Source organism: Gymnodraco acuticeps, unplaced genomic scaffold, assembly GCF_902827175.1.
Source record: "Gymnodraco acuticeps unplaced genomic scaffold, fGymAcu1.1, whole genome shotgun sequence".
In the NCBI taxonomy this organism is placed as follows: Eukaryota; Metazoa; Chordata; class Actinopteri; order Perciformes; family Bathydraconidae; genus Gymnodraco; species Gymnodraco acuticeps.
In genome coordinates this window covers 3,472,551-3,499,395 of record NW_022990235.1, presented here as the reverse complement: position 1 = coordinate 3,499,395, position 26,845 = coordinate 3,472,551, and the positions used below count along the sequence as shown (strand labels likewise).

General features: G+C 38.4%; 1 protein-coding gene and 1 pseudogene across 1 annotated transcript in view; one reads left to right on the top strand and one right to left on the bottom strand.

Moving 5' to 3' along the window:
* Positions 1 to 5,003, top strand: part of LOC117548137 (voltage-dependent calcium channel subunit alpha-2/delta-2-like) — a 32,590-nt gene extending 27,587 nt beyond the window's left edge. The window contains exon 38 of the mRNA XM_034219176.1: positions 57 to 5,003. Within this exon, the coding sequence (XP_034075067.1) occupies positions 57 to 152 (96 nt within the window). The 3' untranslated portion in view covers positions 153 to 5,003. The remainder of the gene's footprint in view (positions 1 to 56) is intronic.
* A 4,503-nt stretch (positions 5,004 to 9,506) lies between these two features.
* On the bottom strand, positions 9,507 to 20,539 carry LOC117548167 (annotated as a pseudogene).
* Between the last annotated feature and the right edge of the window lie 6,306 nt (positions 20,540 to 26,845).

Sequence of the window (26,845 nt, the reverse complement as noted above, 5' to 3'; positions counted from 1 at the left end):
AAGTGATGAATCATTTGCTTTGGAAAAAGAACATGTATTGTTGACTTTTCTTGCAGGAAAACGCGTCAGAGTGTGGACGGGGTCATGCACTGCAGTCTTCAATAGGAGTCCTTCTCTTTATCCAGCTTATTCTGCCTCTTTTTCATCTCTGACACATGCACACGCTCTAACTTACATCATTCATCTCTCTGGGTTGAGGCCCGGATCTACTGAAGGTCAGATCAAACAGCAAATGCACAATGATTCTTTTTTGATCTGCAAACGGCACACAGTGCATTTGAGCTAAAAAAAGAAATATGTGGGTCAGCTCTTAGTGTTTTTTGCCTTATTGCTTATGCATTTGTTTGTGTTTCAGGGCTTGAGTGCAAATTATAGAAAGAGAATGTGTTGAGTCTGCATGCTATAGGACAAGCACGTTTAACATTTTCGCACAGGCTCAGCCATTTAAGCAAACACCAAAACATCAGGGACAGGGCGAATAAATGATAACCCAGCAGGGACAAATGTCAGTCTCAATTTTAGGTTGGATTGTGGTGGTCAAATGATGCATTATAAAACAATTCAGTTTGATGTATGTGCTTTGTGTTTAATAACACAGTGGTTGAAAAAATTATTCAGATCTTAAACTTAAGTAAAGTCATGCATTTGAGATTTCACTTATGTAAACGAATGGAATTATTGGTAACAAAATTAACTTAAATTATAAAGTACAATATTTATTTGACAGGATAATGGGTAGCATCAGCATGCATTTCAATGTGGTAGCTTTTTAAGATGGTAGCTCACTACTTTATATACTGTTGGATAGTTTCATCTTCAACAATCATTTATCAATCTTAGTTTTCCATGTTAAATATCACTTATACAGTAGCTACACTCGTCAGATAAATGTAGTGGAGTAAAGGGTACATTTCCCACTCTACAATGCCTGAGGTTTAAAGTATTATAAGGTGCTCTGTGGAGTCTTCTTCCAAACAGAACTGTTTACAATGTATTTATTTTTGACAAACAAAAATGTTGAATGCACTTCCTGCCATTTGAAAAACATATTGATTAACTTTTTGACAAAATGTAACCCCCTTTTTTGTGTCCATGTTTACTTGCTTGCAGCCTTTGTCTTCTCTGCATTTTCTGGCATTTTATAGCATTTGTAGGCGCGTTACTGCCACCTGTGGATCAGTGGAATAGAGTGAAATCATCTGCGAGACTGTTTATAATATTGCTTTACACTAGAAATGAAAAACTCCACAGGGTACCTTTTAGCACAATTGGGAATGGAAGGAAAATCAAAGTTGCACCAAAGTGTACCTGAGTAAAGGTACTTAATGCCTTCTTTAAATACAACGCTGCATACGCCACCACATGCCCTGGGTTTTATACAGGGGAGCTCTGGGATTGGCCAAACACAGCTGTTGGTACAATAACTATGTGAAGAGAGTGTTCTGAGTTTTTCGATCTTTTTATCTAGCTGAAGGCTTAACAGCATTTGTGTTTTTCAGATGGCTCATTAGATGAGGCCAACAAGAACAGTTTGTATGGATTCACAATGTCCATAAAACAGCCGGAAAGGCGTTTACAACTTTACATTGTGCACAGCACACATAAGGCTGCGTTGCTACTGCATTGATGTAAATATATGAACAGAATCTGCTGAGCTCGGCTGCTGCTGCTTCTGGCAAAGTCTGCTTTTCTTTTGGCTTTGTGGAATTCAAAATGAATTATCTGTGCCAGTTTTCATTTGCATGGCCGGTCCTAGTAAATGTCTGCACATAATAGAACTTCCCGCACTTACAGCAGTGTTTTCCATGATAGTAGATCCGGGCCTGAACTGGGAATTCACTTCAGTGTCTTTCAATTCACCTCTGACCTTTGCCAAGACAGTTTCAGTACTATACATTGTTTCATACATGACTCGACTCAGAATGATTTCTCTCTGTCGTCTCTTACATCATTCCAACCAGAAGTATTGTTCCCCCCAAAAGATGTTTTCTCAGAGCACACATATGAGAATTGCCATTATGATGAAAAACACCAGAAGATTTGTGACTTTTCACAAGACATATCAGTGATGAAACATCCGTTCATAAGTTTCATTGATACTGTTGATGATTCAATGATTGTCAAAGGTTGTGATGCTGAACTGCTTCCACCAATACTATCTATGATCTTGTAGTGCTTCCTCTTGATAAGAATAGTAAAAGGGTGTAAAATCTGACAAAAACTGACCAAAATTATGTAAACCGTGATTTTGTTGCAAAAATGTAGTAGTGAGTACTCCCAGCTACTGCATGGTTTAGTGCAATAATGTTGTGATAATCTTTATTAAAGCAGTAATTATCATGACTGACGAATCTTCGGATTTAGATTTTAAGAAATGTACATGCAGTGTTATTTCTGTAGTCTTATAGCACAGAACATGCGCAGACGTCAGTGTGGTGCCGCCATGTTTTTAAGCAGCAGTTGTTTGATGGAAGGGAAGCTCTCTCTTTTTTGTATCTTGTATTGCCACTATTTGTCAAACCTGAATGTATGCACTTAAGTATGCTTCTGTGTGGGGAATGTAGCTTCTGAGCAGCTTTTGGTGTTATCTGTATGTGATGCTTTTTGAACCCATGTTGCGTCTCCCCTTATGTCTCCGTGAAAGTGATGATTTACTGTGGCAAAATATTTTCATTTGTCATGCAAACCTCATCATGGTGGTAAAATATCTTTCAACTTTTTACAAAATGATAAAGCTGTATGACTTATTTGCAATGAAAGGTCTTCTCAGTACTGCATAAATGGAATTATCCCTACTGGGATTCTGAACAAATCGATGTATTTACTATATATATCTCCAGGTTAAAAGCCTATTTTTTCAGGTTAATATTAAGACAAAGAAGAAAAAAAGAATACATAAACATATTTCAGGGCTGAAGTAACCATTTTCCTCATTATCTATTGCTCTGCTCATTTTTTTCTTAATTTATCAACAGATATTTGCATATTGGCACACTATTGACTATTTGGCATTTCACATATCCTGCTGGTATTTAAAACTCAGAATCAAGGCCATCACAAAAAACCTTCCCCCTTTTGGCAGATGAATGTGACTCCTTAGCACATAGTGGTAAAACAGTGGCTCTAGTTGACGGGGGATTTTAATGATATAAATGAATTCTAGTGAAGAAGAATTGACAGTGGTATTTTGTAACCATGTATCACTGTCTTATTTGTGAGGAGTTCTGCATGATCAAATCCTGAAAACATTTCCCTTCAGTGATCAACAAGCCCCTGATGTCTTTTTGTGTTTGGATCATTTGATCTGTTTCAAGAGTTAATGTGAGATATTTTTTAAAAGCTTTTTTGACAAAATATTTGTAAAATGCAGTTTCTCTCAGTCTGCCTGGTGTTCCACCCTGCAGTGCCTTGTGGCACTCATTTTGGATGGCAGAAACATTTGGCTCTGATACGTGTGGACGTTCATCCTGCAGGGCCAAGCGAAAGACACACTTGAATTGAATGGTTGCACAGACCCATCTCTAAATGGACTTTACGGTGAAGGAACACAAAAGATGCTCTTCATGAACTTATGAAGCATTTTAAGTGAGCACAACAGAAGTGTGTCGAGCCTCCCCTCCTGCCTTCTCGTGGACAGATGTTCGTCAAAGGGACGAGAAGGAGCCTGCTTTCTTTCTGCTACGTGTCGTTTATCTTTACACTGTGGTTCAGCCTCGAATCAAAGCACAGACACTGTCCATTTTCATAGATTTACTTTGGCCCATCTGCACACTATATTCTATATTTGAAGCCTGTCAGAAAAATGTACTTTTTCATTAGGACTGACTGAAACGAGTGAATGTTTATGTACAGAAATACCTACTGTTGTGCATCTCTGCTGTACCCGAGCATGGTGGGAACCCGGAGAGGCAGATTCCAGCTCAACACTGTTTGGAGACCTCAGCAAAACACTGCTTTAAAAAAAAAAAATGAACAAAAAAAGCTTTTCTCTGAGACCTGCAGTATTAACTTTAGGTCATATTGCATTATTCAAACAACACTGTTGTGAATTGTGGAAAATACATTTTGTTGAACTCTTTATAGCCTACAATATATGAATACTGTTGAGGTCAGTGTTGTAGTTTGGTTTTGAATTACTGGTATTTATTTGCATGATATTTTTAACAATTTACAGATTTGTGTACATAGTCTGATGGATCATCTACATTCCTGTCCTCATCCAGCTCTCCAGTACTGTGGGGAGAAGTGAAGGATGTTTGGGTTGATGCGGAGGCCTCAGAGCTCTTTGCTGTGGTACCGAATGAAGCTGAACGTTTGACTTCAGTGAAGCCTACAATAACTGTCAGTGTTTGAAATGTAGGTCATTCTCAGAAAGTAGAAGCACAGAGAAGATAATAGTTAAGAGCAACATACTGCCTGATTCAACTTTTGTCATTTATTTAGGAAAAAGTGACGTAAAACCACTAAGGATCATTTATGCATTTAAAGGCTGTATAAGAAACAAATAAGGCAGTGGCATGTTTGGGGACAACCCTTTATTACCTAACTTTGTTTATGAAATAGATTCAAGCGTTGCTTATTTAATTCATTTATATATTATTTGTTCATTTATTTTGGTATTGTGAATAATACTTGTATTGAACAGGAAGGAATTGAATGTGTTAAAAGCTTGCGTGGGCTCACTAAGCCGTTTACAAGAAAATTGCAAAACAGACTAAATATACTGTATGTCCATGTCCTTTATTTACTGAGTATCAAACCATAAGAATGTTAATGTTTTTTGCTGTAACTTTGCTTTTAATTTGCTGGCGTTGTCGTTTACTCGGGACAGTTTCCTCTCTTTGTGCAAGTCTCAAATGCCACCTCATTTTTGTACAGACAATGTGAAGCAGTCAGCAGAAGATAAAGGCTAACTTTGTAAAGATTTTGTCAGTCACATTACAAAATGGATATTTAAATGTTTATATCTTTGGTGATTAAAGCTGTTGATATTTTTCACTTCACCTCTGAATCCTTATTGTTCTTCTCTGATCTATTCTCCACAGAACATAGTTACTCAAAGTGACATGAAATGCATGCACTACATTTTTTTGAATAATATACAATTTAAATTCAGCATAATATTACAATGCTGCTTTGATTTTAATTGACTTGGTCACATGACATAGAAGCTTTGTCTAAATCAGGGGTGTCAAACTCAATTTAATCGCGCGCCACATCAGCATTAGGGCTGCACTCAAAGGGCCGGTTGTAACTTTAAGACTATTTAAAAATACATATATAAATATATATAGAATAGTGTATTATATGACATTATTGCCTCTGCATTGGATTATTATCAGATAGGGTAATCACTTCATAATTAACTACGTCTGAAAGCAGAAGTCTGAGGAAAATGCAAGTCTCTTCAGTGAGAATGTCACAAAATGTTTATAAAGAAAAGCCAAATTCAGGAAAAAAAAGTCAAAATCAAAAAAAAGAGTAACATTTTGAAAAAAAAGTAACTTTTAAAAAAAAGAGTCAAATTCTGAGAAAAAAGGCATATTTAGAAGAAAAAAAGTCTAATTTGAGATGCATTGTGGGACATGTAGTTTATGGGCAACGTGCTTCTGTAAATCATCATGTAATCGTATAATAAACATATAATATTCTTTGCAAGCTCTTGTGGGGCCACAGAAAATGAAGTCACGGTCCGGATTTGGCCCCCGGGCCTTGAGTTTGACACCCCTGGTCTAAATCAACACTTTTCATTAGACAAAATGCTGAATTTTCACCCCAAAAAATGTCATCATTCATAAAAAACAACCTAAAATCCAAATAAAAGAGATGTGGCCTACTTCTCCAGTGTTTTGATACATTGCTGCATCAAAAAGTTGTGCCAAGGTTGTACATCAGTACAAATATAAAAACTATACATTACTCTACACACATGCATACACATTAAATAAAACCAAACAACCATACATAAATGTTAAAGAAATGCCATGAAACAATAAAATACTAAAGGTTATCCATGTTTTGTTATATTGAGTTCGCCTGTTTGTTCTGTGTCAGATTGTTGCTGCCCCCTAACAGTCAGTAGGTATTGTATTGTCATATATATACTGCACTATATGCTAAAGTATGTCATTTAAAATGTCCTTTAAAAATGGCATCGTAAAGAGTGTCATACATTTTTTTTTTATCAAAAACCCATATCTCAGTTTGTTAATATTTACATTTGTCCAACTCTGCCACAAAAAGACAAGTTCAGAATCAGAAATAGTTTATTTGTTTCCATGACACATGTCTATAGGTTTTCAATGCTGTACCCTGTTCTGTGTCACTCCAGGATATTTTGTGCTGGGCGAGCTGCCCTTCCATTATCTAATGCAGAGAGACTGTGTTTCAGCTGTTGAGGATTAAACACGAGTTTAGGGTGGCTTGGCATAGACCAGAAAGGAAATACGAGTGTCAAGCGGTTCGAGTGCATTTTCCCATCACATCAGTCAGTAAAGATATCAAATGCTAAGCTGAGGTCTTCTGGGGAAAGAACAGAGGTCACTGAATTCTTGAACAGACACAAACAGCTCTGGATGAGAGTTGCATTATGCTTTGGCTCCTCTCATCCAGTAAAACAGCATGCCTGCATACCAGCTGCTTTCAGTGTATGGATTAGTCATACCTTCAACCCAGCAGGCATTGTGCCTCGATATGTGGCTTAAAGACAAATTCACTGTCCAATTTAGCCATGATATCAGACCATCAGTGTTTGGCTAAGCAGTAACAATTATATTGTCCTTTTAATGCCTCTTACAACAGGCTGTTCTGTCATAAGCTGAACATCAGAGACAGTGAAGAGGCTTTCAGGAGAGACCAGGTCTGCAGAGAAACATGACTTCCTTTTGGGTAAAACTGCTTTATTTACAATTTATTTAAGCGTATATCTTGTCCAACGTTTTAAAATAGTTTTTTTGTGTATAGTTGAGGGGCTTATAAATACGATTATGTTTACTTTTTTGCATTAAGCTTATTTGTTTTAATGTTGTGAAGCAAGTAATGCCTTCTTCTTTTTTTTAGGATTTGTTTATGATACAATTACTTGAAATACATTGTAGTAATAATGCTAACAAGAGTAGCAGGACTAAAAGCAGGTTCCTTTAATGTTCATTTTCTACCAACATGAATACAGTAATGTTGGTCTCGAAACAGAAGTTAATTTTATACAGAGTTTTTAAGAGAAAAAAGCAATCGCATTAACTGTAATATACTTTGCGTATGATATCTGTGTGTTGTTATTTATGGATAAGAACTCAAATTAAAACAAGTAACTGTACAAACGCGTGCCTCCTATGTGTGCAGTAGAGCGAGACTTCTAACAATGATATAAAGTTGTGTCTGTTTCATGGGAGGAAACAGGTGCAGTATGATGAGGGTGGGAGACAGCTGTTATTTGTCACAATGTTGTTGAAATGGCTCCACAGAGAGTAACACACAACACTACATGGTTGCTTTACTCACAGAAAATATTAGCAACTTGTTTTTAATTTGGATGTATGCTTGTCTTTTACATGTTGCACGTTTGCCTCCCTATGTTTCTGTGAGCTATTAGTGCCACGATAATACTGAATGTGTTGCTGAAGCTTGTTTCCCCTGCTTCACAGGTAAACCTGTCCAGCGGTCGAGGTGAGAGACACCATGATCCATACAGGAGCAGATAATAATAAAGAGGTTTATTTTAAATCCATTACTATTAAGAAGGAATGTAAAATAGAAATAATATGTGTCCAAACTCTAAGCTGTAATTTTCTATCAGTTTGAACTGAGTAAAGCACAATGTAAAGATTAGTTTGCTATTTTGGGAATTATTGGAGTTATTCAAGTTCTTGTTAAGTGTTAAGTCTGCCTGGGAATCACCAAGCTCCCCACAATACGATAGGCTACTATCACGATACTTAACCACGATATGATAGTATTGCGATTCTACGTAATGCTAAGTATTGCGATACGCTATTGCATATCACATGGCTCAAATCGGTTAAAAAATGTATTTGCAATAGTGATGTGTCGGACGCGAACTAGTCGGCTCAAAGAGTCGGCCCTTTTAAGTGAACGACGGGAGCCGGCGTTTTTTTGTTGTTAAGTAATACAAGACAGAATGATATGATGATCTCCGCGCTACGGGTGCTCCGTGCATGCATGCAGTGACATGTGGGATTAGAGCCTGTTGGATGCTGCTGTTTTGAGTATTGCAGTATATTTATTTTCATTATGTTATTTATTTATGATTATTTTTAGGCTCAGCAAAGATTTGTTGTCAGTTTGTATAGGTTTTGCTATCTGCTTTTTTTTTGCGTGGTTCTACAATCAGAGTTACAAGGGTCTGTAAATGCAATGAAAACAATTGGCCACAGCAAATCCTCTATATTAAAAATGTAATTTTTACTTTTGAATACTTCAGTACAAAGAATGTATTGAAAAATGTAAGTGACGTGTACACATATAAATCATTCATTCATCTACATTTGATTGAATTATAAAAGGTACATTTCGCAGATAAACCTATTAACCCTGCCCCCCTTTTTTGTTGTTTGGCAAAGAAAAAACACCATGGAGGTATTGCAACCAGCTGAGAAATACTCAAGGGCATTAGACCAAATTAAACGTTTAACACTTTAGTTTTTATACGAGTTAAGTGAACTTAAAAAGTGGTGGTTGGTGGATTCAGTTATCGTTAGACAGAGCCAGGCAGGAGTGTCTATGTTTCCAGGGCGCTGTCCCCCACCTAACATACTCTTAGCTTGACACATTAACCAGACATGTGTGTGTTTTGTGATGCCACTGTGTGTGTGTGTGGCAAAACCACACACACACAGTGGCATCACAACAATGGACTCCAGTGAACACTATTGCGGGCCGAGCACGCGAGCACACACACACACACACACACACACACACACACACTACAAAGATGTAAAATATTATTTTACCAACAATGTGGAATGTATTACATATTACACAGATTATGCACGGCTGCAGCAGCAATATAATAACCATAAAACAATAATTCAAATACCACAAACATGATATTGACCAGTATGATTATGCACATGATTTAGCATTTTTAGAGAGAAAAAATTCAGAGATACGTGTTTGCGTCATGTCAGTTACTTGTGTTGTTGTGCATCACGTTAAAAGTAGACGACTGAAAACCATAGGCCTACTGTATATAACAAAACGCTTTTTTTCCCACATCTTTTTTATTTTTCTTCCCTGAAGCAAAATAATGTATTATATAGTTTTAAATCATCATTTGAATAATAATATAAAATATAATTTCAGGCACAATGAAATGAATATATATAAAATAAAATTGCAGGCAGGGGACCTCCGCCTGCCTGCCGCTAGGGGGTACTGCAGCGCCCTCAGCACCCCCCTTCCCGCGCCCCTGTCTACAATATTGAGTGAGAGCAGTTCAATGAAAATGCATATTGTATGATTCTCAATGGTCTCAAAGAGGTTGTAGATTATTCTTCAGCATCCTTTCCCTAAAATGGATAGAGAGAATAAATAATCAGTTGCATTCGAGCTATAGGAGACACAATATATTTGTCATGTAACATGTAGCTTAAACTTGCTTCAGCAGCTTACATGTGGATTATTGAACTGTCAACAATATAATAATATTATAACAATATTTCCAATTATGTTGTTTTTCTCTAAGATTTTCTACACAGTGTTGCTGCCTGAGTTTTGTGTTTCACTTACTTTGCCAATCTCCCGACTCTTTGCCCTCAGCTTGTTGACCTGAGACTCTGCGATGTCAGCGCACTCCTGGGATTCCTCCATCTCATGCTGCACCTTCCTGTACCTGGTCAGGTGGGTGTTGGCCTGCTCCTCCTGTGAGGAAATTCAACACGATTCAGTATCCTTCATCCTTGCTAACATACAAAGTGTTGTTGTATTCTTTTGTTTCCAGATGGGAAAGGCGTTAAGCTTTATATGAGATGATGCAGAGTAATTGTTTCTGACTCACAGCTTCCTCAGACTGCCTCTTGTAGGCCTTCACTTTGAGCTGCAGCTTGTCCACCAGATCCTGAAGTCTGGTGACATTCTTCTTGTCCTCCTCTGTCTGTGGTTCACATGAATACATGATTGAAATTAAATAATTTGCAACTTTTTCAGATGGATGTAGCAATCATTAGAAGAACAACGTATACCTGGTAAGTGAGCTCCTTCACTCTTCTCTCATATTTGCGAACACCTTTGATAGCATCTGCTCCTCGCATCTGCTCGGCTTCAACTTCAGTCTCAAGCTCACGCACCTGAAATATTAACATTATATGCTGTTACTTGAAGCACAAGATTTTAATATAAAAGCAAAAGTTTAAATCAGATCATATGTCTTTACTCTAGCCTCCAGTCTCTGGAGCTGCTTCTTGCCGCCCTTCATGGCAAGATTCTCGGCTTCATCCAGGCGGATCTGCAGGTCCTTCACTGTCACCTCCAGGTTCTTCTTCATCCTCTCCAAATGAGAGCTGGTGTCCTGCTCCTTCTTCAGCTCTTCTGCCATCATGGCGGCCTGAAATGTTGTTCAGATTTTATATTAGCCTATTGCAGTCTAGTGTTTCAACTGCTCTAAAAGAAAAATGGCTAAATATACAATATCATGCACTGAAATATTATATCTTACACTTTCAGTTCAGTTACATAGAAATGTGTAAAGATGACTCACATCAGTGATGGCCTTCTTGGCCTTTTCTTCAGCATTTCTTGCTTCCTGGACAGAGTCTTCCACCTCACCTTGGATTTGGACAAGGTCAGTCTCCAACTTCTTCTTGGTGTTAATGAGACTGGTATTCTAAATAAACAATAGTTAGGATTAGACTGCATTATGTCATTATCAGTTGTCAGGTGTTTCACATGTCATTGTCTTTGATTACCTGAGAGTGCAGCAGTCCCACTCGCTCGCTGGCATCAACCAGCTCCTGTTCAGCCACTTTGCGGCACCTCTCCGTCTGCTCCAGTGCTGCTCTCAGCTCCTCGATCTCAGCCATCATCAGGTTGTTCCTGCGCTCCACCATAGCAACCTGCTCCTTCATGTCTTCTTGACCTCTAACGGCTTCATCAAGATGAATTTGGGCATCCTAAAATATGAATAGCTGTATATCAACAAACACTTCCAGCTCATTTTTAAAGCAAAATGACACAAAAGCTTTAGTAACTGTACCTTAAGTTGTCCCTGAACGTTTCTCAGCTGTTTCTGGGCTTCAGATGCCTGGCGGTTTACGTGGCTCAGCTGAATCTCCATATCATTGAGGTCTCCCTCCATCTTCTTCTTGATTCTCAGGGCATCATTCCTGCTCCTGACTTCAGAATCCAAAGTACTCTGCATGGTCTCAATCACTCTCTGGCTGTTCCTCTTGATCTGGTCAATCTCCTCGTCTTTCTCTGCAATTTTTCTGTCAACTTCACCCTTGACTTGTGTGAGCTCAAGCTGAACACGCATAATCTTAGATTCCTCATGCTCAAATGTAGCCTGTAAAAAAGTGTGAGTTTGATCAAGTAGCACAGAACAGTGTATGTATAGGACAGAACCTGAGAGTTAGTCTAGTAAAGGAAAAACAAGTCCAAACCCTATACACTATGATTCTTACACAGGTGTGCTCTAAAACATTTAATATAATATCATATATCATTTTTATATATTCATATTTACCTCTGCCTCCTCCAGAGCTGTCTGGATCTCAGTTTTCTCGCTTTCCACTGTCTTCTTTCCCTTCTCAAGCTCATGGATTGTCTTTCCAGTCTCACCAATTTGTTCACTCAAATCTGAGATCTCTTCTGTTTGAGCAGATTTATACGGTATACATTTTTAAATTGTACATGATATATACAAATGTAAAATAAAAAACATACTTCAGATACATTGACTTGGTGTTTAGAGTGCATACTGATGAGGAAGCTGAATGAGTTGTCTTACGTTGCAGGTTCTTGTTCTCTCTCTTCAGGGTCTCCAGGTGGTCTAAAGCTTCTTCATAGGAGTTTTTCAGTTTGAACATCTCTGTGCTCAATGACCGAGCCTCCTTCTGAGATCCCTCCAGCTCAGCCTGGCTCTCCTCAAACTTCTGCTTCCACTCTGCAAGAACCTGAAAGCACAACAAACAATTGAGTTTTTCTTTTGCGACCTCACATTGTCCAAAAAACAAAACCATTTAGCAAAATATCTGACCTTGTCAAAGTTTCTTTGCTTCTTGTCGAGGTTAGCAGCCAGAGCATTAGCTCTCTCCACATCTATCATCAGGTCCTCCACTTCTGCCTGCAGTCTCTGTTTTGTCTTTTCCAGAGAGGCACATTTCGCATTCACAGCCTCGATAGACTCCTCTGCATCCTGAAGACGCTGGGCAAGCTTTTTCCTGTTAAAGCATGGGTTGAATAGGTTTCATGCTTAATCACAGAATCATCGCATGTGGAAACAATGTGATTTTAGGATTGTTCATTACTTAGACTCCTCCAGCTCCTCAGTGCGCTGAATGGCGTCAGTCTCGTATTTGGCTCTCCACTGAGCCACCTCGCTGTTGGCCTTAGACATTGCGCGCTGCAGCCTTGGCCTCCTGCTCCTCCTCGTACTGCTCTCTGAGCAGGTCGCAGTCATGACGGGCCGACTGAACAGCATGAGCCAGGGCGTTCTTGGCCTATGAACCAAAAGAGCTCCTGATTAATATTTGTTAACAATCGTCTGGTGCCTTTCCTCTGATGATCATTCACAGACTGTTACCTTGACTTCCTCCTCTATGTGCCTCTTCAGCTCCTCAACCTGCTGAGTGTAAGCCTGCTTGGCTCTTGTCAGCTGAGAAACAAGAGCTTCTTTCTCCTCCAGCTGACGCGTACATTCCCCTAATCAAAAATTGTAGTTGTCTTAATGTACATAAGAACAAAATGCCAACAGCTAACTAATTCATGGACACAGTGTTCCCATTATCATGCTAGAAAGGTTTCCCTTTCCGTCCATCATGTTGAATGGAGATATGGTTTTTGAATGATGTGATGATATTCAGACCATTTTCAGTTTGAAGTCGTGCTTTCTGTGTATTCACGTCGTTTAGCTGGCGAACATTTTCATCATTCTTGGATTTGAGCTCACTCAGTTGATCTTCTAATGTCCTACACGTCTTTTCAAGGTTTGTCTGGTAAAAAAAAAAGTGTATGAGAACAAAAGTACTACTACTATTGTTTGCTTTCTATAAGATAATTGTGTTCGCTCACCTTTGATTTGGCAACAGACTCCATGTTGCTGCTGAGGTCATCGATCTCCATCTTGTACTCGCTCTTCTCTTTCTCCAGCTTCTGTTTGACTCTCTGGAGGTTGTCGATCTGTTCTCCGAGCTCTGCCACGCTGTCAGCCTGCTTCTTATGGAGAGCTGCAGCGGTGGCCTCGTGCTGCAGGGTGGACTCTTCGAGGTCACGACGCAGCTTCTGAAACTCGGCCTCACGCTTCTTGTTCATCTCGATCTGAACAGACGTTGCTCCTCCAGCTTCTTCCAGCCTCTCGCTGATCTCCTCAAGTTCCCTGGAGAGATCAGACCTCTGCTTCTCCACCTTGGCCCGAGCAGCTCGCTCAGCCTCGATCTCCTCCTCCAGCTCCTCAATACGAGCCTGAAACACAGAACGTTTAACAAAAAACCCTGGAAGATATTTGAATATTCTTATAACCTAAAACACTTCAAATTATACCTGAAGTTCCTTAATCTTTTTCTGTAACTGGATTCCAAGAGTCTGCTCATCCTCGATCTTGCTTAGGAGCTGGCTTATCTCGAAGTCCTTCCTGCAGGGAACAGAATGAGTTGTCTTATTGAAGTAACAAGCAAGCAGTGTTCCTCAAATCAATTGTTATTGCAAGCTGGTTGACACAGAGCATTTTTTTATTCTTACTTCTTTATTTTCTCATCAGACTGCTGCTTGTCATTCTCCAGATCCATCAGGGATTCCTGGGCCAGTTTCAGATCTCCCTCAAGCTTTCTTTTGGCTCGCTCGAGATCCATACAAAGTTTATTTTCTTGCTCCAGAGAACCTTCAAGCTGTGAGCAAAATAGATGATTTCTTAAAATGTAGGTTATAACCCTTAGGATTTTCAGAAAAAAACAAAAATTTAATTATATAATAATATAATTTCATTATAATTGTTGTTCCTTTTTTCTTTTGTATCATTTCTTTGTATTTACGTCAACAATGACCCTTCTTCAAATTTCTTACTGTAAGTGGCAAAGCCCAGCACTGAATTTACTTTGCCTCCAAACACACAAGAGTTTCACGGGAACGAAGTCGGGCATATAATCCAGCAACATTTTAGTAAAGCAAACTATAGTCACTTTTCTACTGTCAAAGCCGTATGAAGGCAGCATTAAAATACTTCCATGAAGCAGGACATTGGTGTCAGTGCTGTTACCAGATTCTAATAAGAGAAGTGTTTCCCTTTAACCTCAATAATATTTTCCTTTTAACTGATTGTTGTTACGTACGTCGTCGACTTGTTGCTCCAGCTTGACTCTAGCCTTGGTCAGAGTGTTGACTTTGTCTTCCTCTGCCTGCAGATCATCGAGGGTCTGCTGATGGGCCTCTTGGAGGGCTTTCTTCTCTTTGGTCAACTTGGCAATGGTTTCATCTTGAGATGACATTTCCTCTGTAAGGTTCTTAACCTGTAAATGTTGATAACAATTTTAATTAACACAAATGTTTTAATCTCCCTGAAAATACATAATTGAAAAGTCGTCTCGTAACCTTGTTCTCAGTGGCATGTTTCTCCTTTTCCACTTTGGCCAGGGTGAGCTCCAAGTCATCGATGTCTTTCTTCAACTCAGAGCACTCGTCCTCCAGCTTCCTCTTCTTTGCAGTCAGCTCACCATTCATTTCCTCCTCATCCTCCAGTCTCTCAGACGTCTCTTTGAGTTTGGCCTCAAGCTGGATTTTCGCTTTAATGAGCCCCTCACACCTCTCCTCTGCATCACAGAGGGTGTCACCTTCCTAGATTTGATATGACATAAAATAAAAATGATATTCATTGAACATTTAAACCAGGATTTCTGGACAAGCAATAGCCTCTTTCTATTTTAACGTACGGACTGCATTTGTAGCTGCAAGTCATTCTTCTCCTGCAGCAGAGAAACCATCTTCTCCTCCAGCTCATTCTTCTTTGACAGAGCCTTTGCTAGATCTTCTTTCATCTTTGAAAAGTCCTCTTTCATTTGCGCCATCTCCTTTTCACTCTCTGCACTCTTCAGCAGAGGTTTAATCTTAAAGTAGAGCTTCATCCATGGCCAGGTTTTGACATTCATGAATGAGCGGATGTTGTACTGGATGGAGTAAACGGCCTCTCTGAAAACAACAGAGAAAACATTGAGTTAGAACATGTTGAAAAGTTGCAGACTTTAGGAAGAGACTTTCAAAATTAGGGGACATAAAAAATAGGCCAACGCATTACCTCCTCGCCATCATCTCGATGAACTCTGTCCTCATGAGGAAACCTCTGCAGAGAGCCTGGGTCATTGTGACCAGCTGTGCCAACTTTTCATCTCTCATCTCCTCAAGAGCACCCACCAGACCGGCTTTGAAGAACACCTAAGGGTCAATAGTTCTTATTAATAGTTATTTATGATAGTTAACCTTGTACTTCTTTGTAAACATCCTTGGGAAGCATGTCTCACTCTATCTTGGTGTGGCCAAACTTGTACTGAGCATGGTCCACATCGATGGATCCCAGCAGCTTCTCTGAGGCCTTCTTGTTGTCAATTAATTGGCCCTCAGGGATTACGCTAGCGTTCAATACTTTGTATCTGAAGGTAAAGATGTCATTCAGTTAGACAAACTAACTTGAAGATAATTAATACTTTACTGTACAATGACTGTCAGGATGATATTTATGCTACCTCTGCTTGAAGTCAGATCCTGATACCTTCCAGCACACCGTTACACCTCAGCTGGTGGATGACCAGGAAGTTCTGCATGAGACCTATGATATCATTAAGTATTTGTAATTAATTAGTAACCGGTTTGTAAATGGTCAAAACATCTTCCTTTTCTTGTATTGTGTCTCTATAATAATCTCTATTACTTTATTAATTGAATCTATTACCGCAAGGAGCACATACCTGGTGTCTTTGATTCATTGGGAATCACGCAGCGCACAAAATGAGGATGTGTGCTTCTCAAATTGGTCATCAGCTTGCCCAAATTCTCCTGAAACATTCAAATGACATTACATTGACAAAAGAAACTAAATAAGAGCAATACATTACATTAGTCCTTCCTTCATATCTCACCCTGAACAATGCAGATACAGTTTGGAAGGAACCACCCTTCTTCTTGCCACCTTTCTTTGCACCACCCTCAGCTGGAGGTAAAAATGATTAAATTAAACACATTGCCATGTTTGATAACTAATGTACAGACAGTCGACAGCACGTACCTTCTGCAGCGTTATGGGATGCATAGAGGAGAGCCAACAGTTTGACTGAAGACTTCTGGTAGAGCTGAACCACTGAGTCGTTCAGGGGGTCTTTGTTCTTTTCCAGCCATCCGGTGACGTTGTAGTCAACAGTGCCGGCATAGTGCATCAGAGCAAAGTGAGCCTCAGCTTTGCCTTTGGCAGGTTTGGGTTTCTGGAAGGCTGCACTTTTACCAAGATGCTGGTCGAACAGTTTGTTCTTGAAGGTGACGTCTGATGCCTTGGGGAACATGCACTCCTCTTCAAGGATGGAGAAGATTCCCATTGGCTGTCATGATGAAATGATAATTAAAAACAAAGCTTAAAGTCATAAATAGTTTTCTGTGTGCGTTAATAAACTGCATGTAGCTCACCTTTTCAATCAGCTCAATGCAGGCAGCCAAGTCCATACCAAAGTCAATGAACTCCCATTCAATTCCCTCTTTCTTGTACTCTTCTTGCTCCAGAACAAACATGTGGTGGTTGAAAAACTGTTGCAGCTTCTCATTGGTGAAGTTGATGCACAGCTGCTCCAAGCTGTTATACTTTAGATGGGAAAGAAGATGTCATGTCAAACTTTCATTGTGCTGTTTCACTCTGTAAACCTGACAAGTGCAATGTGTGTTTTAACTTACATCGAAGATTTCAAACCCGGCAATATCCAGGACACCAATGTAGAACTGTCTGGACTGCTTGGTGGCCAGCATCTCATTGATTCTGACGACCATCCACAAGAACATCTTCTCATAGACAGACTTGCAGAGAGCACTGACGGCGTTGTTCACCTGTTTTTTAGACATATAACAATAATTAAATATTATTATCAATAATCAAAGGTTACAGGGCAGTAGAGTTAAGCTTCAAAGGACTGTATGGGAAGATTTTACCTGAGGCACAGTCTGGCTTTTAGTCACAAATTCATTTCCGACTTTGACCCTTGGGTAGCACAGAGCCTTCAGGATGTCGGCTGAGTTCAGGCCCATGAGGTAGGCGATTTTATCGGCGACTGAAAAGAATAGCAAACTGAGTGAGAAGACGTAATTTCATAGAGAATACAAAGATTAGATTTATAACTTTTCTCGTTTTCCAAAGTCCCACATACCCTCAGTGCCATCGGGCTCGGCCTGCTCTTCACGCTGCTTTTGCTTGAACTTCATTGCTCCGTGATGCATCACAGATCCAGTCAGCTTGTAAATGCCCATCTTCTCATCAGCAGTGAAGCCCAGGATATCGATGGCAGTCTAAAAATATTATAAGAAAAAAGGTTTTTTTTTCTCCAAAAAAAAGGAAAACATTTCTAATTGCATTCAGATTTTTGAAGGTGTGGATTTGATCATTTTCTTACATCAGTGGCAATAAACTCTTCAGTGTCATCTATACTCTTGACAGTGATTTCACCCTGACTGATCATGGGATAGTCGTACGGATTGGTTGTAATTAGGAGAGCGTCTGAGAAAAGATTACATTTGGTTAATTATGGAAAGCAAAATACACAATACAGCAGGTAATAAATGGACCAAAAAAAAAAATGGTCTGACCTATCAGCTCGGGTTTGTGGCCAGTCATCAGCTGATAGAATATGTGGTAGCTCCTCTCAGCAGACAGCTGGAACGTCACTTGAGACTTTTCCAGCAGATCTGGAACAAAGGTGATATAATAAATAAAGTGTTTTACTGTTTGTCTTTTGATTAAATCTTCTGGATAATAGTCGGATGAAGGCTTACATGTTTCAATATCAGCTGAAGCCAACTTTCCAGTTGTTCCAAAATGGATTCGGATGAATTTACCCTGAAAGATGGCTGTAGATTAGAAATGTAACTTATTGCATTCCTATGTTAAAAAGACTTACGTTTGCAAATACTTACAAAGCGAGATGAGTTGTCATTCCTCACAGTTTTGGCGTTACCATAAGCCTCCAGCTGGCTGCAATGATTTGATCCTCCAGTGAACCCTTCATTCAGCAAACATAACATCACGCTTTAGTTTACATTCAATATGTCGGCTTTATTAATACTTTTTTTTGCACAGATTGAATTTACCTGCATTTTGTTCTGGTCAACTTTCTTTCCTCCAGCCACTGCGATTGTCGCAAAGTACTGGATGACACGTTTGGTGTTGACAGTCTTTCCTGCACCGGATTCTCCACTATAATGCATAATATGACAAATGTGTTGGTGTAAGTAAGTAATGATAGACACAGAAATAATCAGTGTTATATCAGTCTAAATAAGTTATCCTGAGAATTGACTTACGTAATCAGGATTGACTGATTCTCACGATCTGTTGAGAGAATGACATTTACACACACACATTGTGTTATTGCATTCATTTATATTCTTAAAAGTATTATTGCATTATGAATTGTATGAGACCACAGTTCTAGTGTCACAATAAACTGCATGTTTACCAAGGACAACAAACTGTTGTGGAAACAACACAAAACAGTGAAACACAAGTCCCACTTATAGGGTGACCATTGAGTACAGCAACAGTTAGAAGTTGACCTCTACAGCTTTGATTTTTCTGGACACACTTTCAAACTGACTGATACCTTGGAGCATGAACTGATAGGCGTTATCAGAGATGGAGAAGATGTGGGGTGGAGCCTCAATCCTCTTTTTGCCTCTGTATCCATTGACAACCACTGAGTCATACACTGGGAGCCACTTGTAGGGGTTCACAGTGACGCAGAACAGCCCTGAGTAGGTCTACAAAAAAAAAACTACCTTTTTATATCTGCTCTCTGATCTCTCGACGAATTGAAAGTACATATTCACTGAGATCTCATGATGTTGTTTTATTAAATGTGCCACGTGCTAGGACTGTCTTAGGGAAGAAAGCTTTTAGTTGTGCAGCTCCACTAAATTGGAACAGTCTGCAAACATGTTTAAAACTGAGCACTTTGGTTCCCCTGCATCATTTTAAAACTCGGCTGGGTGACATGCTGTTTGATACTCATGGTACCTGTCACTGTAAATAGAGTTTGTAAACTGTACCCTGTACATTATGTTGTATGTCATCCTTATTGTTGTTCTGTTGTTTTTATGTTACATGTGTAACTAATGTCCTGCAGGTCACCCTTGAAAAAGAGATCTTTTGATCTCAAGGGGCTTCACCTGGTTAAATAAAGGCTACAAACAAACAACAGTGTGAAATATCAAAGAATTATCAATCTTTTTACAAATACATGTGCATACAATAAAATAAAGCCTCCTGCACAAAACTCACGTAGATCATCCATGCTGCATAGCGCTCTTTGAGGTTATACAGCACAGAAGGTTCACTGAGGTGGGTCATTATGACCATGTCCTCAATCTTATCGTACTTTGGACGGTTCATGGAGAAGATTTCAGTGTCTTTAACAGTGATAGTCTGTAACAAGAAAAGAAAAACACAGACCTTCAGTTTTGACAGACGAGGCGGTATTCATTATGGCGGTAGATGAAATCAGAACTTTTCCTTAGTTACTAATTGAAAATCAGTAATGTCTTTTGATCAAAATAAAGTTAGGTAGGAACAAGTACAATACTCATTCTGCACAGTGGACCATTTCAGAATAAATGTCATATTTTTTAATTATAATTTTGGTTTATCACTTTTCTTTTGCAGCTAGTAAAGGAGGAGATTCTTTTTTAATACATACTTATCTTTACCTAGTGTATTTGTACCTATAATATCACATGATGAACCATTTGTTGCTTTTATTCTTAGATATTTTTATTAGTAACAAAAATATAAAAATAATCAGATAAATGTAGTGGAGTAAAAAGTACAATATTTTTTCTCTAAATTGTTCAGCAGAAGTCTCACAATATAAACTTCACCCCTAAGAAAACACAGTCTGTCAAACAGTTTTCAAATTAAAAACAGCCATCAACATTACCTTTCCACAGAGGGTCTCCACGGTGGCTTTGCCCCCCTCTTTCTTCACAAGTTTCCCCTTGAGGAACATGCAGGCTCGGTCACAAAGTACGCTGATTTAGCATCAAAGGGAGTTGTTTGAGCCTCAAGTCTCTCTCGTTCTGGCTTCCGGAGGTAAGCGGCCGCCGGACCAAAACACTCCATTTCTGCGTCCCCCATGGTGAGTCTTTACTGCAGGCAGGTAAGAACAGGCAGCAGGACTTGAAGTCAGTCTATCTCTCTTGTCATGATGGTACTTTACTAATGAACAAAGCTATTAACGTTTTGATAAATCTTACAATTAAAAGCAGCTAAAGGTGATTGCATTTATTTATGTTTAATGCATAATGAAAAAGTGAAACACAAGTTAAATGTACTGTTTGCATCAACCAAGTCTCATCATCCATGCATAAAGTGTCCTTAAGTGTTTATCTTTGTAGATGCCATGGCTTGTTACATGTGCAGCTACATCCTTGAATACAAGTTTGTCATTTAAAGTCATAATGCAATTACACAAATAGGAGAGCCAATGTATTTGCTATTTCAATGCTGCAGGCATAATTGTTTAAGTCAGATACAACATTAGCTATGTTAATTTATTTGTTAACACACAAGTTTAACAATTGATGACCATAAAGTCATTCAACAAAATGTCACTTATCACATACTGTATCTTCTCTGTACTCAGCTATTGTTTGACAAAATGAAACAGCAGTAAAATAAATGAAATACCTTATTCCCTTCTCAGAAGATGATGGTCTAATGATATTTCTGAAGAAAAGACAAAGTCTCAATTAGTAACTGTAATTGAACTGACTGTACAAGAAGCTTGGCACAGACAGTTCAGCATTCAGTGTGTGGTGTTTGGCATTGAGTGGTCAAGCCCTGCATTGTTTACTAAACTGATGCTCCTGCTAATAAAAGACTGTTCCACACTCACCTTGGCTGGTCGTGTCTCAGTCTGACGTCCAGCCCCCTTCTTATATAGAGAGATCTGTGTTCACTCAGCAGCAATGACTTGATTTATTTGGTCATGTACCTTTACGTCGTCATGCTTGAGTTTGTTTCCTAATCTGATCTCTGGTATCTTTTGTTGCTAAACATCACCGACCATTCATCACAAATAACTCTGGTCACTTTGACATGAGTCTACAAGGGCAAAAATGTAAATGAAAAGTTAATATAAGGACTTTTCCTCGAAATCATTATAGTGAAGTTTAGCTTTGATGTATATTTTTTATAATGATATGAATCAGTATCATTTTTATTTATATTTTAAATAACCCACAACGTCCTTTATGACTGCAGTACATGGTCAGGGAGACATTTGCTCACAGTAAAATATTTTACAGCAGAAGTAACGGTGCCACTCATGCACACAGTTAAACAAGAGACTGAATTGAAAGGGTATAAATAGATCAGAACAGTTACAAAGCAGCATTTTCTTTTTAACCTTGCATAAATATTGTCCTGGCATGCGTATTGGGTTACTGAAGTTCAGACATTGTTTGGGTCTCTGTGGTAATCTCTTTAATGCACCTTGGCACTGCAGAGGATCCGACTTTAGCCGTGGAGAAGCTCTCATATGTCACTGGTATTCTGTTGCAGAAGCCTTGCAAGTCTTCCCTGTGACCAAGAAGCAGAAATGGGCCTAACAGTTGCTAATCTAAGAACCTGTGAAAATAATGATACCACATGATAGCAGAAACACTCGCTGAGGTCGGCATTTGATGAAATACCAAACTTAATTTGATTTGTTTTGAAGGGAGGAAGGGCAATGGGGAAAAAACAATACCCACATTTTCCGTGCTTTAATATTCCTCTGTTGTTAATTAACATGTCCAGGAGATGTTTATGTATCCGGTAAAACCTTACATGCTGTGAAAGATAACTTTTTTCAAACAAATGCTGATGGCACAAAGCACTTCAGATTCAAAACTGTATTTTTTGCAAAACAATGCTGTATGAAATCCTGCCAGCAGAGTGCCATGAACACTTTCCAAGAAGACCTGACTACCCCACTTGACTGATAATACAGCCTGCCAAGGCGTGTACTTATCTCATTATAACATGCAAAGGTGGAAATCTTTTGGATCAGGGCCAACTTTGAAGTTAATGTGACAACATCTGCCTCAAATCATTACAAATGGAGTAAATGAATGGTTTAAAACACCTCACTGCATAATGTATTGTCTGCTGTTAGAAGTGTTTAATTAATTGAATATGAATGTATTTTTTTAACAATTTGTACATAAAGTGAGTTTCATGAATGAATGACAATAAAGAAAAATGTAGTTTCAAAAATAAGTTATACTTATATTAATTTGTACAATGCATGATAAGCCCTCATAAAGGAAAACACATTCATAACACGATAGCATTTTATAATAAGTTATCAGGATATCTAATAAGGTCACATTCAAATAGTTTAAAGGCATTTTCTGTATTTAAAGTCTATTTAGTCTTGTGTGAAACATTGCATTAGATAAATGTAAGTGTCCACCAGTTGTTCATTATCAAAAGTTGTGTTGTCTGTTATTAAATCATTGTACTATGTTTACTGTATTATTTCTACTTTACGCATTCCATGTTATACAGACTTAAAACCAGCTTGTATTGTATCTGCCTAAAACTCGGGGATCTCATACATTTTCCTAAAGCATCTAGAGACCACTTGATGTCAATTATAATCCATATATAATGCATTATAAGAGGGATTATGCAGAAAATCATGGTGTGGCTGGCAATTATAATACATGAGCTATATTTACAAGTAAATATAATGTGTTGTTATAAAACATTATACATATTAATGAGTGGTATAAAAACCTTTTCATTGGAGACATTTTGAATACAATGACTGTATATTAATAAACATTTAAAGGTGGCCTCATGTCTTCTTATTATATTATATAAGATTAGATTCAGCTTTATTGAGATTACACAGGTAGTACCGAGAAAGGTAAATGCAGTTATAATTTAACCAGAAGTGCAAAAGAAGCAGTAAAGTGTAGTATAATATAAGTATACTGACGGATACAAAATATATAGTATATACAGTATGAACAGTAGTGTAGAAATTGAATGCAATATAGAGCTGGTATGAATATAGACAGCAAATATAGACACACATAATGTAAAATATGAATACATATCCCAAAGAATGTTTGCAATTACTGAGGAATAAATCAGGCATTCCACAGCCATGCATTGTCTTGGTTGCATTGCACAAAGGAACAGACAGGCAGTGTTTGCCGAGCCCTCGTTTTATTTTTGCCCTTAATACTTTCCAGCAAGTCTACAGTCTGAGCCATTGCAATTTATATGGCATTGTGCCTCAGAAATACAATTGAACTTGAACTACACACTGTCTGGAAAGTGGAAATTCAAGGGGGGCAGAGCAATTTATTTTTAATGTGAGTCATGAGATGGAAGGAGATCTGTAAACACTGCAATCTCATTTGGTACTCTCACAAGGAGGTTAAGTATCAACACAGTAATTTCAAATAAATCCCAACATTAACTTTTCACAGTGACTCGGGACAAATTATTTGTAAATGTAGAATTAAAAGAGGCAGCAATACATGTTTAAAAAATGATTGTTAGTTGTAGTGTACAAAGGTCGGAAGTGAGACCCTGTTGCTGCCATGTTTACACTCTTCGACATTAGTTTACATGACTTCTAGAAATCTGCCTTCACAGAAACGCGTGTCAGGTTTCTCCCACTGACAGCGCTCTGCCACAGTCTGAGGATTCATTTCCCCCTTTTTTTAGATTCATGATTTGCCTTAAAATCTCACACCGTACTCTTGCGGACCAACAGAATGACAAAAATGTTGCAATATACTGGCTCGGATGTCTTATTTCCGTGGTTGTTTATGAGGGTGTGATGATCCTCGAGCTCAGACGGATGGCAGACACAACCTTTCTAACTGGGGTCGTCTGGTAGGGTCAAAGGACTTCAGCTTTCAAGGGACTGTCTCTGAAATCTGATATCACCAACATTATCACACAACCTTTCAGTGACACATCAAACAGGGGGTTAAGAATATTGTTGCATATCATTATCTTTTTTTTAACCAAATATATTTTGGCTGTCATTTGCAAGTTTTTTTTTTTAACTGATTATGAATGAATAATTGATTATGGTAGTTGATCCCAAACATTTTCTGCATGGCCCCTCCATGGAATATAAAAAATGTTTCAACTCTAACAACATTCATTGCTTTTATTGGATTTTTCTCAAAATTGCCTTCTGCACAGAAATAGCAAGTTCACCATCTCGCTGAACCTTTTCTCTTCAAGATTAAACCTATAACTCACTATTTAAATTAAATGTTTAAATTAAATGAAAAATGTTTCCAGTTTGATCCTGCCGAGGTTTACATTTGGCTAACATTAACAATAAAGATCCAAAAATGTGTCCTGAAAAATGTCTTTCTCTCTAATTACATGGTCTTGATATTTTTTAAACAAATAAATGGGTAAATTATGGTGTCTGATCATTTTCTTTCACCCTTCATATGTTCCAGCATATCAGATTACACCTCAACATTTCTGACAGTAACACCAGGCTCAGTTGTTGACCCTCAGTGCGCTGCAAGTCAAAGGGTAACAGGTTTTCCTGTTGACAACTCGACCGTCAGTATGACACACGAGAAAAGGTTTTGACCATAGGCTGGTTTTGACCCCTGTAAATCACCTCGTCTATAGGCGCTGGTGACTCGGCTTGTTGCCTTACATGTCGTGCTTCATGAAGGTTTATTTGCCTGTAGACTTCTTAAATGTATAATGCAGCTCCGACGTGGAATCTTTAGTGAACAGATGCTAAGGTTTGTGTTTCCGCGTTTCTCGCCTCAGGCACTTGTGTTGTCTCAAGGGTGGGCACGTATTTATAAACCTTCTCTTTAAATGGACTTGTACTGTGTGCCTTTGACAGATGAACTGAAGACAAGGCCAGGCAACTAGCTCGACCTTCTCTTCAGGAAAGTGTTTGTTCCCCATGCGCGACAAGAAGGGGATCACGTTATGCGATGTGTAGTATCGAGTATTCTTTCCTTGTTGAAAGAGGACACTGAACTGGCAAAGATGGCGAGAGGCGGCATTAGGAGATAAATACTCATGACTAGTTCACACCCTGCCAAAGAGGACTATATATTCAATAACAATGTGAAACTTGATCTCTTATGCTCCCGTGTGTGCTTATTTGGAAGAAATACAAATATAGCTGTCTCCTCCACAGTGTTCTCAGAGCTCAGCCATTTGTCATTGCCTCGAGTCCTGGACCAACCTTTGATATAAAACACTCAGTTCCTCGGTGGTCTCACGCTCATACTGTATAAAAAAACGACTGATGTTTCTATCAATATTTTAAGCCTGAAGATGTAAAACGTGTTGGGTTTATCTACAGGGGGTCAAATATTTAGGAGCAACTGCCTGCAATGATACCAAGAAAAAAAGAATGACTTTAAAAGATTACCTTACTAATAATTTAGAAAAATGTAACCCCTTTTTTTCCAATTTCTATCATTGTCCAGCAAGCTTTAGGTCTTAAATCAAAGTTATAATATAATGATTAATTAAATAAAATGTGCAACAATGATCTAATTATGATAATGATAGAGTATGCAGTTCATAAAACAGATAAAAGTCCTTCATTTATGATGAAAATTCTTCCATCATGGCCAATGTAGCTTCATCCAGCATTTTAACAATAAATCACACCAAAAATATAGGTTTTTTCGGAGATAATACAAATAAATAAAGATTGAAATGTTGTGTAATTTTCGTATTCAATTATATTAAATTCAATTGATTACTGTAAATGCAGTGCTAGCACAGAGCTGTTTTGATCCCTGCAGATTGTGGAAGATAACCAGATATCTTAGAGGGAGTTACTGTATAAATAACTGATGGTAAACAATTGTTAAACGTTATTTTAAAATACATTTTTAAAAAGCTTGTAATGCACACAACCTTTTTTAAGTCAGAACACAGGTCAAGCACCAAGTACCATTGTGATTGTCTATATAATGCATTATGAACATACATATACAGTATGTTACAATATGCTTTTAGAACCGTACAATTATAGTAACAAACTCATCCATGATGCTTTATGGATTTATTTTTACAACACATCATGAAATCTATAATGACTTAATAAGGTAAGCTATCTGCATTATCTGAGATGGGCGTTATAGAAAATGTTACATTCTTTCCATATCGACTATTTAGTAAAAAGCTAAATTATTTTCTCTTCATATTTGCTTCCAATTGTTTTAAATGATTGTTAACCAACCAACCCACACACACACACACACACACACACACACACACACACACACACACACACACACACACACACACACACACACACACACACACACACACACACACACACACACACACACACACACACACACACACACACACACACACACACACACACACACACACACACACACACACACACACACACACACA